Source organism: Pristiophorus japonicus, chromosome 2, assembly GCF_044704955.1.
Source record: "Pristiophorus japonicus isolate sPriJap1 chromosome 2, sPriJap1.hap1, whole genome shotgun sequence".
In the NCBI taxonomy this organism is placed as follows: Eukaryota; Metazoa; Chordata; class Chondrichthyes; family Pristiophoridae; genus Pristiophorus; species Pristiophorus japonicus.
Window position 1 is genome coordinate 140,519,374 of NC_091978.1, and position 15,547 is coordinate 140,534,920.

The following is a 15,547-nucleotide window of genomic DNA, read 5'->3' on the forward strand; positions in this document are numbered from 1 at the left end:
CTATACCATATCGATAACTTGGAGTCAACCAGCTAAATCCCCCATTAACGAGCTCCTTTTCCATTGAGCTCCTGAGATCAGTGTATCTCCTTATTTTGCATTTAATTGCTGTTTGACCAATTGAAACTGGTAACTTAAGTCTGTCTTTGATTCTGTACCCCCTAATCACTAAGCTGGTCATCATATCCTACAGAGATCTTAATTAAAAAGATAATGTTTTACGCAGATGTTTTCTTTTGCAGGATTAACTAGTGTTCTTGCAGCTACAGATCAGTGCTACAGTTCTCTCAAACTTGAGATCAACGCACATTGGCACGTTCCCAATGAACTTATCTCATTAAGCAGGTGATTACTTCATATTAAAAACCTGCAAGTGCTGTAAGTGTCAGTCCCAGTTCAAAAGATCAGTGGTCACCATCTTAGAATTGCTGTATAGTTGTACAATTATAACATAAGACATTACAGTTTAAGAATCATACTTCCCTACTTAACAAACAATGGTTAAAAATGAGCACAACTGCAGTATTAAATCACTTTAAGCCAGTAGCAAACTTCTGCTCTTACTAATTAACCTTTCCCTTACAGAATCATCTGCAAATTTCTTCCAACAATTTTACATCTATTTAAAAAAATGTTCAGAGAAAGAAATCAACAGCGAATACCTGACTGACATGAATTGGAATGTCTGTAGACTGAAGTTTAAAATAAACTTAGCAGTCACTTGTTTTTGCCAGACATTTCATCCTGGGTTCTGACTTGTAGGCTGAAAGGCAATTAAATGTTGTTCTCGCCTGCAAAATTTCATCAAACAATTAAATTATGACCTATTTAATTATTTTTGTGGCCTTAAAGGGACACAGCTTCACCTTAGCAATGTCAAACATTGTGCAGCATCTGATGCTAAGCTCCTGCCCTTATAAAATAATGCATTGTCCAACTTATTTTGAACAATGTCACTTATGTACTCTCTCTTGTCAGGAACTGTTGCATCTCAACAAGTAAAAATTAATTTAGTCCATTTTAATTGTTCAATTTGCATATCTATCACGTTTCATACTTTATAGGTTTCTGTACAGTTTACAGTGTTCTCAACAGGCTAAAATTTATTATTCATACCAATGTGACGTAGGAAAAATATCACAAATCAAATTTCCAAGTTTGAAGCTTTATAAGCGGAGCATTTTTGAACTTGGCAAATGCAACAGTGAATGCAAGGGAATTGAATGGAGCAGCATGTTGAATCACAAAAAAGGTGTTTAAGGAGGAATATTTCAATGCATAGTTTGGGGATATATAATTAAGCGTCAGCATTTTTAAAACATTTTTGGAGTAGATGGGTACTAGTAAACAATATGATCTCTCCAGGAATTGTATATTCACGTATTGCTGGGCATATATGGGATTATATAGCCATTTTTGAGAGGAAAGGACTATTTGGAGATTTTAGCTAGTAGTTATGCTGTGGCAATTTCTAGGGCCAATATAAATGTGGTTTCTCAACTATTTACAAGACAGCTTGGAATAATTTTTATGATTTTATTAATTATTATTATCATAATCTGACTGTTCAACTGACAAGTGTTCAGGTGCTGGGGATCATGGAAATAAGCTAAGAAAGATAGTTGATGCAACAACAAGTAAGCATTTATATAGCCCCTTTAATATATTAAAACGCTCCAAGGCACTTCATGAGTGTTAGTGAACAAAATTTGACACCTGGTCACATGAGATACTGGGACCGATAACCAAAAGTTTGGTCAAAGAGGTAGGTTTTAAGGAGTGTCTTAAAGGAGGAAAGAGAGGTTTGGGCAGGGAATTCCAGAGCTTGGGGCCTTGGCAGCTGAAGGCATGGCCACCAATGGTGGAGTGATTAAAATCAGGGATGCTTAAGAGGCCAGAATTGGCTGAGCGCAGAGATATTGGAGGGCTGGAGAAGATTACAGAGATAGGGAGGGGCGAGGCCATGAAGTCGCATCACTGTTTCACTGCACAACAAAGAGCCATGTACCCATAGAGGAACAGGCCTAATGTCAGAATTTAACGAACCATGTAGTATTTACTCAATCTTAAAAGTGAAAGTCGGCTGTTCCATTCATTGGGCAGGATTTTCACATTAGAAGATGCTTGCAATTTTTGTCTGGTCAAGTTTTATTATTTCCATAATATGAGGCAGAATTTTCCTCCATAGTGGAGGACGTTATGGATAACCTTGGATGTTGCAGGTTGTAGTGGATATACCCAGCACCTAGGAGTAAAGTGTATCATTCAAATTAGTCTGATCTGTCATGCACAGTTTTGTAATTTGAATCTTTGCAAAGACCTGCAGTTGAGCTGAAGATAAAAGGCCATCAGGTGGCAGACCTTCAGGAGGTCTACCTTCTGGAATGGCTTCTATGGATGGACCATGCATATATTCCCTGTTTATGGTACAAGGCGGTGGTCATATCAGCAGTTATTTTGGAAGTATTAAAGAACTAACATTGTACCGTTATTTAAAAAGGGAAAAAGGGATAGACTGAGTTATTATAGGCCAGTCAGCTTAACCATAGTAGTGAGCAAATTATTGGAAAAAAATGCTGAGGGACAGTATTAATTGTCACTTAGAAAGGCACGGATTAATCAAGGACAGTCCACATGAATTTGTTACGGGAAGGTTGTGTCTGACTAGCTTGATTGAATTTTTTTGATGAGGGTAACTCGTTTGATGTAGTCTGCATAGATTTTAGCAAGGCTTTTGACAAGGTCCAACCTGGCAGACTGGTTAGAAAAGTAAAAGCCCATGGGATCCAAAGGAAAGTGGTAAGTTGGATCCAAAATTGACAGTGGCTGGAAGAAAAGGGTAGTGATTGACGGGCGTTTTTGTAACTGGATGGTTGTTTCCAGTGGGGTTTTGCAGTGCTCAGTATTAGGTCCCTTGCTTTCAGTGATATAGACTTCAATGTAGGGGGCATGATTAAGAAGTTTGCAGCTGATACAAAAATTGATTGTGTGGTTGGTAGTAAGGAAGAAAGCGGTAGACTGCAGGAGGATATCAGTGTACTGGTCAGGGGGATAGAAATGTGGCAAACGGAATTCAATCTGGAGAAGTGTGAGGTAATGCTTTTGGGGAGGGCTAATAAGGCAAGGGAATACACAATACATGGTAGGATACTGAGAAGTGTAGAGGAACAGAAAGACCTTGGAGTGTGTGTCCACAGATCCCTGAAGATAGCAGGATGGGTAGATGAGGTGGTTGAGAAGGCATTTAGGATGCTTTCCTTTATTAGCTGAGGCATAGAATATAAGAACAGGGAGGTTATGCTTGAACTGTATAAAACACTAGTTAGGCCATAGCTGGACTACTGCATACATCGCTGGTCACCATGTTTCAGGAAAGATGTGATTGCGCTAGAGAGGGTACAGAAGAGATTTACAAGGGTGTTGCCAGGACTGGAGAATTTTAACTACGAGGAAAGATTGGATAGGCTGGGGTTGTTTTCTTTGGAACAGAGGAGGCTAAGGTGAGACTTAATTGAGGTTTATAAAATTATGAGGGGCCTAGATAGAGTGGATAGAAAGTGGGTGGCATGGATTTAAAGTAATTAATAGAAGGATTAGAGGGAAGTTGAGAACTATTTTCATCCAGAGGGTAGTGGGGATCTGGAACTCACTGCCTGAAAGGGTGATAGAGGCAGAAACCCTCATCCCATTTAAAAATTATTTGGATATGCACTTGAAGTTCCGTAACCTTCAAGGCTGCGGATCAAGAACTGGAAAGTGGGATTAGGCTGGATAGCTTTTTTTCGGCTGGCACAAGCACAATGGGCCGAATGGCGGCCTCCTGTGGCATACATTTCTATGATTCTATGAACAGGAGTAGGCCTTTAATCCTGTTCTGCCATTCATTGAGATCATGGCTGATCTGTATTTTAACTCCATCCACTCACCTTGGCTCCTTTTCCTTTTATACCCTTGTCTAGTAAAAAAAATTTAATGATCTCTGATTTAAAATTATTAATTGAGCTAGAATCTACTGCTTTTTGTGGGAGAGTGTTCCCCGCTTCTACCACCCTTTGTGTGAAGAAGTGTTTCCTAACTTCTCTTGTGTACGGCCTTTCTCTGATTTTAAGGTTATGTCTCCTTGTCCTAGACTTCCCCCACCAGGAGAAAAAGTTTCTCTGTCTACCCTATTCATTCCTTTCAAAATTCTACAAACCTCAATCAAAACGCCCCTTAATCGTCTATATTCCAGCGAATACGAGCCTAGTGTATGTAATCTTTCCTCATAATCTAACCCTTGAAAACACCATATCCAAGGTTCAGGCCATGACCAGTTGCCCTGTTGGGGAGTTGAGAATGCACCATTCTTATGTGCTGGCCACCCAGTGGCGACACCATGCTCCTCGGGGAGGGGATGCACTATAATGCCATTATGTAGACCCACAATGCTCACATGCCAATAATTGTATTGATTGTCTATGTGTGATAGTTATTGTAAATTGTAGGAGTGTGAAATATATGGGATTAAGATTTTAATTGGTTTTAGATTGCAATAACAGGATTGCATTACTCCATAATTTCTGAGAGTGACCATGGTTCAGAATAGCTCTGCAGCAACTGTTCATCAAAATTTATGAATGGCAGTCAAAGGGACATTGATAAATTTAGGGGAAAAAAGGAAGTGTATTCTTCCACTCTCTTTACTTGGCCATCGACAGGTGTGTGTGGGAGGGTCACTGATGCTCTGAAGCCAGTATTAACCACACAAACTAGTCCCACCCACCCCTTCCCTCAACGACTATCTGTCCCACCTGTGACAGGGACTATGGTTCTCGTATTGGACTGTTCAGCCACCTAAGAACTCATGTTAAGAGTGGAAGCAAGTCTTCCTCGATTCCGAGGACTGCCTATGATGATGATGATTAACCGATGCACAAAATAGGCAGAGGACAGGAGCTTGCTATATGGAAAGTTGTAGCTGTAAACCTGCATCCTGTCATTCAGTATCTGTAGATCACAACATTGTTAATTCATTGTTATATGGTTAACATTGAAGACAAGATTTTGATAATTGAAGTGTGGTTGTTTCATTACAGTGGGTATGACTTTGGCTACTTGATCAAAATACTCACTAATTCAAATTTACCTGAAGAAGAACCAGACTTCTTTGAGATTCTACGGTTGTTCTTCCCTGTAATTTATGATGTGAAATACCTCATGAAAAGCTGCAAAAATCTCAAGGTATTGCTTAATTTATCTAAAATTGAATCATGAATATTTTTTATATTTAAAGATTTTCAATACTGCAGAAGTATTATGTGTGTGTTTATGAAAGGTTGTTTTGAGAGGAAAAATATTTGAAGGGTATGGCCAATATATACTGAGAGGTGTACTTTTCTTTATTCATTCCCATGATGTGAGCATCGCTGACAAAGCCAGCATTTATTACCCATCCCTAAATGCCCTTGAGAAGGTGGTGGTGAGCCGCCTGCTTAAACCACTGCAGTCCGTGAGGTGAAGATACTCCCACAGTTAGGGAGGGAGTTCCAGGATTTTGCCCCAGCAACAATGAAAGAACAGCAATATATTTCCAAGTCAGGATGATGTGTGACTTGCAGGGAAACTTGCAGGTGATGGTGTTCCCATGCACCTGCTGCCGCCTGCAAACCTCATGACCAAGCTTATTCAGTTTTAATTTCTTTGATATATCCAGCACCACAAATACCCTTGCTGCAAAAATAGTGTTCTCTCCATAATTTTGTAAAAGTTATCATATGATAAATATTTTAAGCTCGAGTTAAACATAATGAAGAGTATGTTTATACTTGCCACAGCTCTAAATGGTGTTTCAGCGATGTGAACCTGTAATACCAGAAATCTAAAGATTGAACTAAGGAGAACATCTGACAAAATTTTACAGCTGAGGTTAAAAACTACAAATTTTCGAAATCTGAATTAAAATCAGAAAATTATTGAAATAAAACTTATCTGACGGCATCTAATAAGAGAATGGTCTACAGACAACATTAGTCCATCTTTTTTAGATGCTGATAGAACTGCTGTATATTTTGAACACTTTTTGTTTTTAATTACAAAACCTTATTGCTGACAACAGTCAAGAGAGTCCTGAGAGGTTGAGTGTCTGGAATACAAGTTGTATTACCATAAGTATGAACATAGACTTCTGTAATCTTAAATGTGGAAAACTGACCTGGTTAACAAGTGAGAGTGGGCAATTAATGGAATCATATTTTTGTTTAATTATAGCTAGTTTCAAAGGGTTAGCTGCTCCAAGTAAATTATTCTAGAAAAGATTTCATTCCAGATCTCCTGTTTGAGAGGACAATTTTTTCTGAAACATTATGGCCCAGTGCAGCTATGGTACTATTTAGGTTGGTGTTAATGATTCACTCACTGTCGGTAAATGTCATTCTTATTATAAAACTGATTGCAAAGAATAACATTTAACTATTTTTTAAACTCTTAAAAGTTTTAATGTACAGAAATTCATTTACAAAATACACTTTCTCCTAAAGCCCCCCATCCCTCGTACATTTTCTGCAGCCCAATGGATACAATTTAAAAAAAATTATAATATCATTCTAATTGCCTGGATTCGGTCAATCTGCTATGGTGCCATTTTAAGAATTTTCTATTACTAATGCCAATTTAGATAGAATATCTGAATGCCAATGCAGCAAATTTCTGAGTGCAATTATTCATATTTGTCTTTCTCCCAAGCGTGCGCGCTCAAAAAAAAAAAATCTAAATAAGATTGTGTTTGTGCAGGGTGGTTTGCAGGAAGTAGCTGAACAGTTGGAATTGGAGCGAATTGGGCCACAGCATCAAGCAGGTTCAGACTCACTATTAACAGGAATGGCCTTTTTCAAAATGCGAGAGGTATGCATATCAACGAAAAACATTTAAAAGTTAAATCTGTTTGAGCTCTTTTGTATTTTTCTAGACACATCATCTGTTTGTACGTGGTTAATATCTCTCTAATCAGTATTGTCTCCCAGATAGCAGCATTTAGTGTTTACGGTTCATTTAATGCTGGAATGTTATTGAAAGAAGTGGAAAGAAAAAGAACTTGTAGTGCTTTTCATGTCCTCGGGATGTCCCAAAATGCTTCAAAACCAGTGCTTCTGAAGTATGGTCACTGATGTTTTGTAGGCAAACATGGCCACCAATTTGCATATAGTTAGGTCCCACAACCAATGGAAATAATTAAGGGATTAATATTGGCGGGGACAATCCGAGAGCTCCCTATTCCTCTTCGAAAAAGTGGCATGGGATCTTTTACGTCCACCCGAACATAAAAACAGGACCTCAATTTAACATCTCATCTGAAAGATGATGCCTTTGACAATAAGCATTCCCTCAGTACTGCACTAAAGTATCAACCTAGATTATGTGCTCAAATTGTGAGTGGGAAAACCTTCTAACTCGGGCAAAAATGTTACCACTGAGCTACGATAATCACATTTTATTAAGTGTCCTAGACTTGGGCATGTCTATTTGCAACACCAAATTTCTGATGGATCTATATAAGAACATAAGAAATCTGAGCAGGAATAAACCATTTGGCACCTCGATCCTGCTCGCCATTCAATAAGATCATGGCTGATCTGATCATGGTCTCAGCTCCACTTCCCTGCCCGCTCCCCATCCCTTTGCTCCCCATCCCTTTACTCCCTTATCGCTCAAAATTCTGTATCTCCACCTTAAATATATTCAATGACCCAGCCTCCACAGCTCTCTGGGGCAGAGAATTCCATAGATTTACAACCCTCAGAGAAGAAATTTCTCCTCATCTCAGTTTTAAAAGTTGGCCCCTCATTCTAAGACTATGTACCCTAGTTCTAGTTTCCGCTATGAGTGGAAATATCCTCTCTACATCGAGTTTGTCGAGCCCCCTCATTATCTTATAAGTTTCAATAAGATCACCTCTCATTGTTCTGAACTCCAATGTGTATAGGCTCAACCTACTCATCCTATCCTCATAAGTCAACCCCCTCATCTCCGCAATCAACTGAGTGAACCTTCTCAATAGCCTTCAATGCAAGTATATCATTCCTCAAATATGGAGACCAAAACTGTATGCAGTACTCCAGGTGTGGCCTCACCAATATCCTGTACAATTGTAGCAGACTTCTCTACTTTTATACTCTATCCTCCTTGCAATAAAGGCCAACATTCCATTTGCTTTCCTGATTACTTGATGTACCTGCATACTCACTATTTGTGTTTCATGCACAAGGACCCCCAGGTCCCCCTGTACTACAGTACTTTGCAATTTTTCTCCATTTAAATTATAATTTGCTTTTCTATTTTTTTCTGCCAAAGTGGGTAACCTCACATTTTCCCACATTATACTCCATCTGCCATTTTTTTGCCCATTCACTTAACCTGTTTATGTCCCTTTGCAGATTTTTTGTGTCCTTCTCACAATTTGCTTTCCCACCCATCTTTGTATCATCAACAAACTGGCTACATTACACTCTGTCCCTTCATCCAAGTCATTAATATAGATTGTAAATAGTTGAGGGCCGAGCACCAATCCCTGCGGTACCCCACTAGTCACTGTTTGCCACACCAGAAAATGACCCATTTATCCAGACTCTCTCTTTTCTGTTAGTTAGTCAATCCTCTATCCATACTAATATATTATCTGCAACACCGTGAACTTTTATCTTGTGCAGTAACCTTTTATGTGGCACCTTATCGAATGTTTTGTGGAAATCCAAATACACCACATCCACTGGTTCCCCCTTATACACCTTGCTCGTTGCATCCTCAAAGAACTCCAGCAAATTTGACAAACATGATTTCCCTTTCATAAAACCATGCTGACGCTGCTTGATTGAATTTGCTTTTCCAAATGTCCTGGTACTGCTTCCTTAATAATGGACTCCAGCATTTTCCCAACGGCAGATGTTAGGCTAATTGGTCTATAGTTTTATTCTTTCTGTCTGCCTCCTTTTTTAAATAGGGACGTTACATTTGCGGTTTTCCATTCTGCTGGGACCTCCCCAGAATCCAGGGGATTTTGGTAGATTACAACCAATGCATCCACTATCACTGCTGCTGCTACTTTGAAGACCCTAGGATGCAAGCCATTGGGTTCAGGGGACTTGTCTGCCTTTTGTCCCATTATTTTACTGAGTACGACTACTTCAGTATTAAGTTCCTCCCTCCCTCTAGCCCCTTGATTATCCACTATTGGAATGTTTTTAGTGTTTTCTAGCATGAAGACTGATACAAAATATTTGTTCAACGTCTCTGCCATTTCCCTGTCCCCATTATTAATTCCCCAGGCTCATCCTCTAGTGGACCAACATTTACTTTAGCCACTCTTTTCCTTTTTTATGTACCTGTAGAAACTCTTACTATCTGTTTTTATATTTTGTGCTAGTTTACTTTCATAATCTATCTTCCCTCAAGTTATTTTTTTAGTCGTTCTTTGCTCGCTTTTAAAAGTTTCCCAATCCTCTGGCCTCTCACTAGTCTTGGCCACATTGTATTCCCTTGTTTTCAATTTGATACCATCCCTTATTACCTTAGTTAGTCACGGATGGTTATCCCTTCTCTTAAAGTCTTTCCTTCTCATTGGAATACAGGTGCAGCGTCGAGAATCCGGAGTTTCAGACTCCGGAATGTTCTGGAATCCGGACCAATCGGTGGCAGGGTCGTCCGGGATCCGGAATCTGACCCGACTACCCTGCCACGAATGGTTATCCCTTCTCTTACAGTCTTTCCTTCTCATTGGGATATATTTTTGTTGAGAGTTATAAAATATCTCTCAATGTCTGCCACTGCTCATCAACCGTCCCAGATTTTAATCTATTTTCCCAGTCCATTTTAGCCAATTCTGCCTTCATAACTTTGTAGTCTCCTTTATTTAAGCTTAGGACATTGGTTTGAGATCCAACTTTCTCACCCTCCAGCTGAATTTGAAATTCAACCATGTTATGGTCACTCATTCCTAGAAGATCCTTTACTAGGAGATTTGTTTATAAATCCTGTCTCATTACACAGTACCAGATCTAAGATAGCCTGCTCCCTGGTTGGTTCTGCAACGTCCTGTTCAAGGAAACTATCCCGGATACACTCTATGAACTCTTCCTCAAGACTCCCCTGGACAATTTGCTTTGTCCAATCTATATGAAGGTTAAAATCGCCCATAGTTATTGCCGTTCCTTTTTTACAAGCCTCCATTATTTCTAGATTTATACTCCGTCCAACAGTGTAGCTACTGTTAGGGGGTCGAGATACTACGCAGAGAGGTCACCCTCCATCGTGTTGTGTGGCACTACCACCGTTCTAAATGGGATAGATTCAAAATAAATCTAGCAGCTCAAAACTGGGCATCCATGAGGCGCTGTAGGCCATCAGCAGCAGCAGAATTCTATACCACCACAATCTGTAACCTCATAACATAAGAACATAAGAAATAGGAACAGGAGTAGGCCACATGGCCCCTCGAGCCTGCTCCGCCATTCACTAAGATCATGGCTGATCTGATCATGGACTCAGCTCCACTTCCCCGTCCGCTCCCCATAACCCCTTATCCCCTTATCATTTAAGAAACTGAATTCCACAGATTTACAACCCTCAGAGAAGACATTTCTCCTCTTCTGTTTTAAATGGGCGTCCCCCTATTCTAAGATCATGCCCTCTAGTTCTAGTCTCCCCCATCAGTGGAAACATCTGGCCCAAGTTTCCACATGATTTGCGCCTAATTTTTACGAGCAACTGGTGAAGAACGGACTATCTTAGAAATCGCAATTCTCCACATTTTTTTTTCTGCAGTTCTAGTCAGGTAGAACAGTTCTACTTTGGAACAGAATTTTTTCTTCAAAAGGGGGCGTGTCCGGCCACTGACACCTGATTTCAAAGTTTCCACAGTGAAAACGTACTCCAAACTAAGTTAGAATGGAGCAAGTGAAGATTTTTGTCGAACTGAAAAAACCTGTTCTACACATTAAAAAATCAGGCGCAGGTTACAAATTAGGCGTCCAGAACGAGGGTAGGGGGGAAGGGTAGTCATTAAATTCTACAATAAATCCTTATTTATACTTCTACAAATATTATACAAATAAATCCAACCTGAATAAACATTTATAAGCAAAGAAAAGATTAAATAAACCATCTTCCTACCTGTGTGAAAGTGCTTCAGGCAGGGAGAATGCTGCAGTCAGCCTGAGGCGCCTGTTCTTCCCGCGGGGGGAGGAGGAGGCGCCCGTTCTTTGCCGCGGGGGGGAGGCGCCCGTTCTTCCCGCGGGGGGGGGGGGGGGGGGTGAGGGAGGAGGAGGCGCCCATTCTTCCCGCCGGGGGGGCGGCGGGGGGGGGGGGCGGAGGAGACACTGAGAAGGCTGCAAGTGCTGATGTGCTGATGGCAATGTGCTTTTATTAAAAAAATGTTCAAAAATTAAACAGCTACAAAGAACTACAAAAATGGCCGAGTGCCAATGTTTTTTTTCACACTGCGCATGCGCGAACGCTCCAACGCGCACACGCAGCATTGCCGGCAGGAAAAAAACTAATTTAAATAGTACCCGCCCCCTCCCACTTACAAAATCGGCACGAGTGTAGGCTCCGCCCCCCTGGGCGCAGCGCCAAACAGACAAGGAGCTGCAGAACGCTCCAGAATCGCGAGTTTTTTTTTAGGCGCCGTTTTAGGCGCGAAATGGGCGCCCGTTTTTTATCGTGTGGAAACTTGGGCCCATCCTCTCTGAATCCACCTTGTCAAGCCCTCTCATAATCTTATACGTTTCGATAAGATCACCTCTCATTCTTCTGAATTTCAATGAATAGATGCCCAACCTGCTCAACCTTTCCTCATAAGTCACTCATCCCTCATCCTTCATCCCCAGAATCAGCCTAGTGAACCTTCTTTGAACTGCCTCCAAAGCAAGTATATCCTTTTGTAAATATGGAAGCCAAAACTGCACGCAGTATTCCAGGTGTGGCCTCATCAACACCTTATATAGCTGTAGCAAGACTTCCCTGCTTTTATACTCCATCCCCTAAGCAATAAAGGCCCAAGATTCCATTGGCCTTCCTGATCACTTGCTGTTCCTGCATACTATCCTTTTGTGTTTCATGCACAAGTACCCCCAAGTCCTGCTCTACTGCGGCACTTTGCAATCTTTCTCCATTTAAATAATAACTTGCTCTTTGTTGTTTTTTCTGCCAAAGTGCATGACCTCACTTTTTGACATTATACTCCATCTGCCAAATTTTTGCCCACTCACTTAGCCTGTCTATGTCCTTTTGCAGATTTTTTTGTGTCCTCTTACACATTTTTCCTCCCATCTTTGTATCGTCAGCAATCTTGGCTACGTTACACTTAATCCCTTCTTCCAAGTAACGAGACAGGATTAATCAATGATCTCTTAGCCTGGCATACCCCTCACTCTATCGTTATCATCAAGCCAGGGGACCAACACTGTTCAATGAGGAGAAGAGCATGCTAGGAGCAGCACCAGGCGTACCTAAAAATGAGGTGCCAACCTGGGGAAGCTGCAACACAAGACTACATGCGTTCTAAACAGCAGAAGCAGCATGCTATAAACAGAGCTAGGCGATCCCACAATCAACGGATCAGATCAAAACTCTGCAGTCCTGCCACATCGTCAATGGTGGAGGACAAATAATCAACTAACGGGAGGAGGAGGCTCCTTAACAAGGTCCCACACAAGAGACTGGTGTGCAAAATCAAAGTACATGGTATTGGAGGTAATGTACTGACGTGGATAGAGAACTGGTTGGCGGACAGGAAACCGAGAGTTGGGATAAACGGGTCCTTTTCAGAATGGCAGACAGTGACTAGTGGAGTGCCGCAGGGCTCAATGCTGGGACCCCAGCTCTTTACAATATACATCAATGATTTAGATGAAGGAATTGAGTATAATGTCTCTAAACTGAGTGGTGGTGTGAGCTGTGAGGAGGACGCTAAAAGGACTTGGACAGGTTAGGTGAGTGGGCATGGCAGATGCAGTATAATGTGGATAAATGTGAGGTTATCCACTTTGGGGGCAAAAACACGAAGGCAGAATATTATCTGAATGGTGACAGATTAGGAAAGGGGACGTGCAACGAGACCTGGGTGTCATGGTTCATCAGTCATTGAAGGTTAGCATGCAGGTACAGTAGGCGGTGAAGAAGGCAAATGGTATGTTGGCCTTCATAGCTAGGGGATTTGAGTATAGGAGCAAGGAGGTCTTGCTGCAGTTGTACAGGGCCTTGGTGAGGCCTCACCTGGAATATTGTGTTCAGTTTTGGTGTCCTAATCTGAGGAAGGACGTTCTTGCTATTGAGGGAGTGCAGTGAAGGTTCACCAGACTGATTCCTGGGATGGCGGGACTGACATATGAGGAGAGACTGGATCAATTGGGCCTTTATTCACTGGAGTTTAGAAGGATGAGAGGGGATCTCATAGAAACCTATAAGATTCTGACGGGACTGGACAGGTTAGATGCGGGAAGAATGTTCCGATGATGGGGAAGTCCAGAACCAGGGGACACAGTCTAAGGATAAGGGGTAGGCCATTTAGGACTGAGATGAGGAGAAACTTCTTCACTCAGAGTTGTTAACCTGTGGAATTCCCTACCGCAAAGAGTTGTTGATGCCAGTTTATTGGATATATTCAAGAGGGTGTTGGATATGGCACTTACGGCTAAAGGGATCAAGGGGTATGGAGAGAAAGCAGGAAAGGGATACTGAGGGAATGATCAGCCATGATCGTATTGAATGGTGGTGCAGGCTCGAAGGGCCGAATGGCCTACTCCTGCACCTATTTTCTATGTCTCTATGAAAATCCCCATGCGCAATAATGGCAGAACCCAGCACGTGAGTGCAAAAGACAAGGCTGAAGCGTTTGCAACCATCTTCAGCCAGAAATGCCGAGTGGATGATCCATCTTGGCCTCCTCCCGAGGTCTCCACCAGCACAGGACTGTACGGTGATCAATGCTATCATGGGCAGATGCATCTGCGACAGGTAGATTGGTGAGGACGAGGTCAAGTAGGTTTTTACCTCATGTTGGTTGTCACCACCTGCCACAAGCCCAGTCTGGCCGCTATGTCCTTCAGGACTCGGTCAGTAGTGGTGCTACCGAGCCACTCTTGGTGATGGACATTGAAGCTCCCCCACCCAGAGTACTTTCTGTGCCCTTGCTACTCTTAGTGCTTCTTCCAAGTAGTGTTCAACATGGAGGAGTACTGATTCATCAACTGAGGGAGGGTGGTAGGGGTAATCAGCAGGAGGTTTCCTTGCCCATGCTTGACCTGAAGCCATGAGACTTCATAGAGTCCGGAGTCAATGTTTAGGACTCCCAGGGCCACTCCCTCCCGACTATACCACTGATGAAACAGTCTGGCTGAAAGGTATGATTTTGTGAATATGTTGAGCCGTTGCTTGACTAGTCTGTGAGACAGCTGTCCCAATTTTAGCGTAAATCCCCAGATGTTAATAAGAAGGACATTGCAGGGTCGACTAGGCTGGGTATGCCGTTGCCGTGTCTGTAACCAGTCCCGAGGTCCGTCCGATTTTATTCCTATTGTTTTTTGTGGCAGTTTGTTAGAACTATGTGGCTTGCTGGGTCATTTCAGAGGGCAGTTAAGAGTCAACCGCATTGCTGTTGGTCTGGAGTCACATATAGGCCAGACCGGGTAAGGACGGAATCCTTCCCTAAAGGACATGAATGAACCAGATGGGTTTTGTCAACAATCCTGTTGTATCACCATTACTGAGTCTAGCTTTGTAATTCCACATTTATTTAATTAACTGATAAACTGGGTACGGGGCCCAGAAGAGCCGAGGGCCATGGGGCAGCAACAGCCTGCCCACCCTGCGATATGTGTGCGCACTAGGGTCCATGCAGCAGAGCAGGTCTCCAGTTGTCCTGGTTAAAGGCCTAGCTCTGTCAAGCCTGTGTGATAGCTGATGTGCAACAATCACCACACGTTAAAAAAAATTACGCACAGGCATCTTCCACCCCTTCAATTGGAGTTCAGGACTGGAATATCGGGTCCTTCATTGAAACATCTGTGAACCCATGTGGAAGCAAGTCATCCTCGTTCGAGGGACTGCTTATGATGATAAGACTACACCCACCAACAACTTTTTCCACTTATTGGGCCCAAGTTTCGAGCCGCGCCTAGAACGGCGCAGTCCCGACTTGGACGGCCGTTTTTCGCGCCACAAAGTGCGCCGAAAAAAACCCTCCGTATTCTCCACCTCCCTGCAGGTCTTCTGGCCCTCGGCGCAGCGCAGCAGGAGCTGTAGGGGGCGGAGCAAGGTCCCTGCGCTGAAAACAGTGCCGGGACCTCTGCACATGCGCACGCAAGTGCAGTAGCTCCAGGCGCCCAAAACTGTGTGGGAGGGGCCCGAAGCACGCAGCCCCTCGCCCTGGCCGAATGGCCTCACTGGGGCTGCGTGAATAAGGCTCCTCCCACGGCCAGCTCCTGCTTCCTCCCAACCCGACTCGACTCCCGCTTTCCCCACCCCCCGGACCGGGACCCGACAAACCCGCTCCCCCCCTGCCCCCGGACCGGACCCGACA

The 15,547-nt window shown here is 42.6% G+C and overlaps 1 protein-coding gene across 2 annotated transcripts in view; it reads left to right on the forward strand.

Moving 5' to 3' along the window:
• The window catches only part of cnot7 (CCR4-NOT transcription complex, subunit 7), a 72,816-nt gene that overhangs the window by 41,662 nt on the left and 15,607 nt on the right, over positions 1-15,547 (forward strand). For both annotated transcript variants that reach the window (XM_070862609.1, XM_070862600.1), the window contains exons 5-6: positions 5,076-5,220; positions 6,769-6,879. In XM_070862609.1, coding sequence (XP_070718710.1) covers positions 5,076-5,220; positions 6,769-6,879 — 256 coding nt within the window. The remainder of the gene's footprint in view (positions 1-5,075; positions 5,221-6,768; positions 6,880-15,547) is intronic.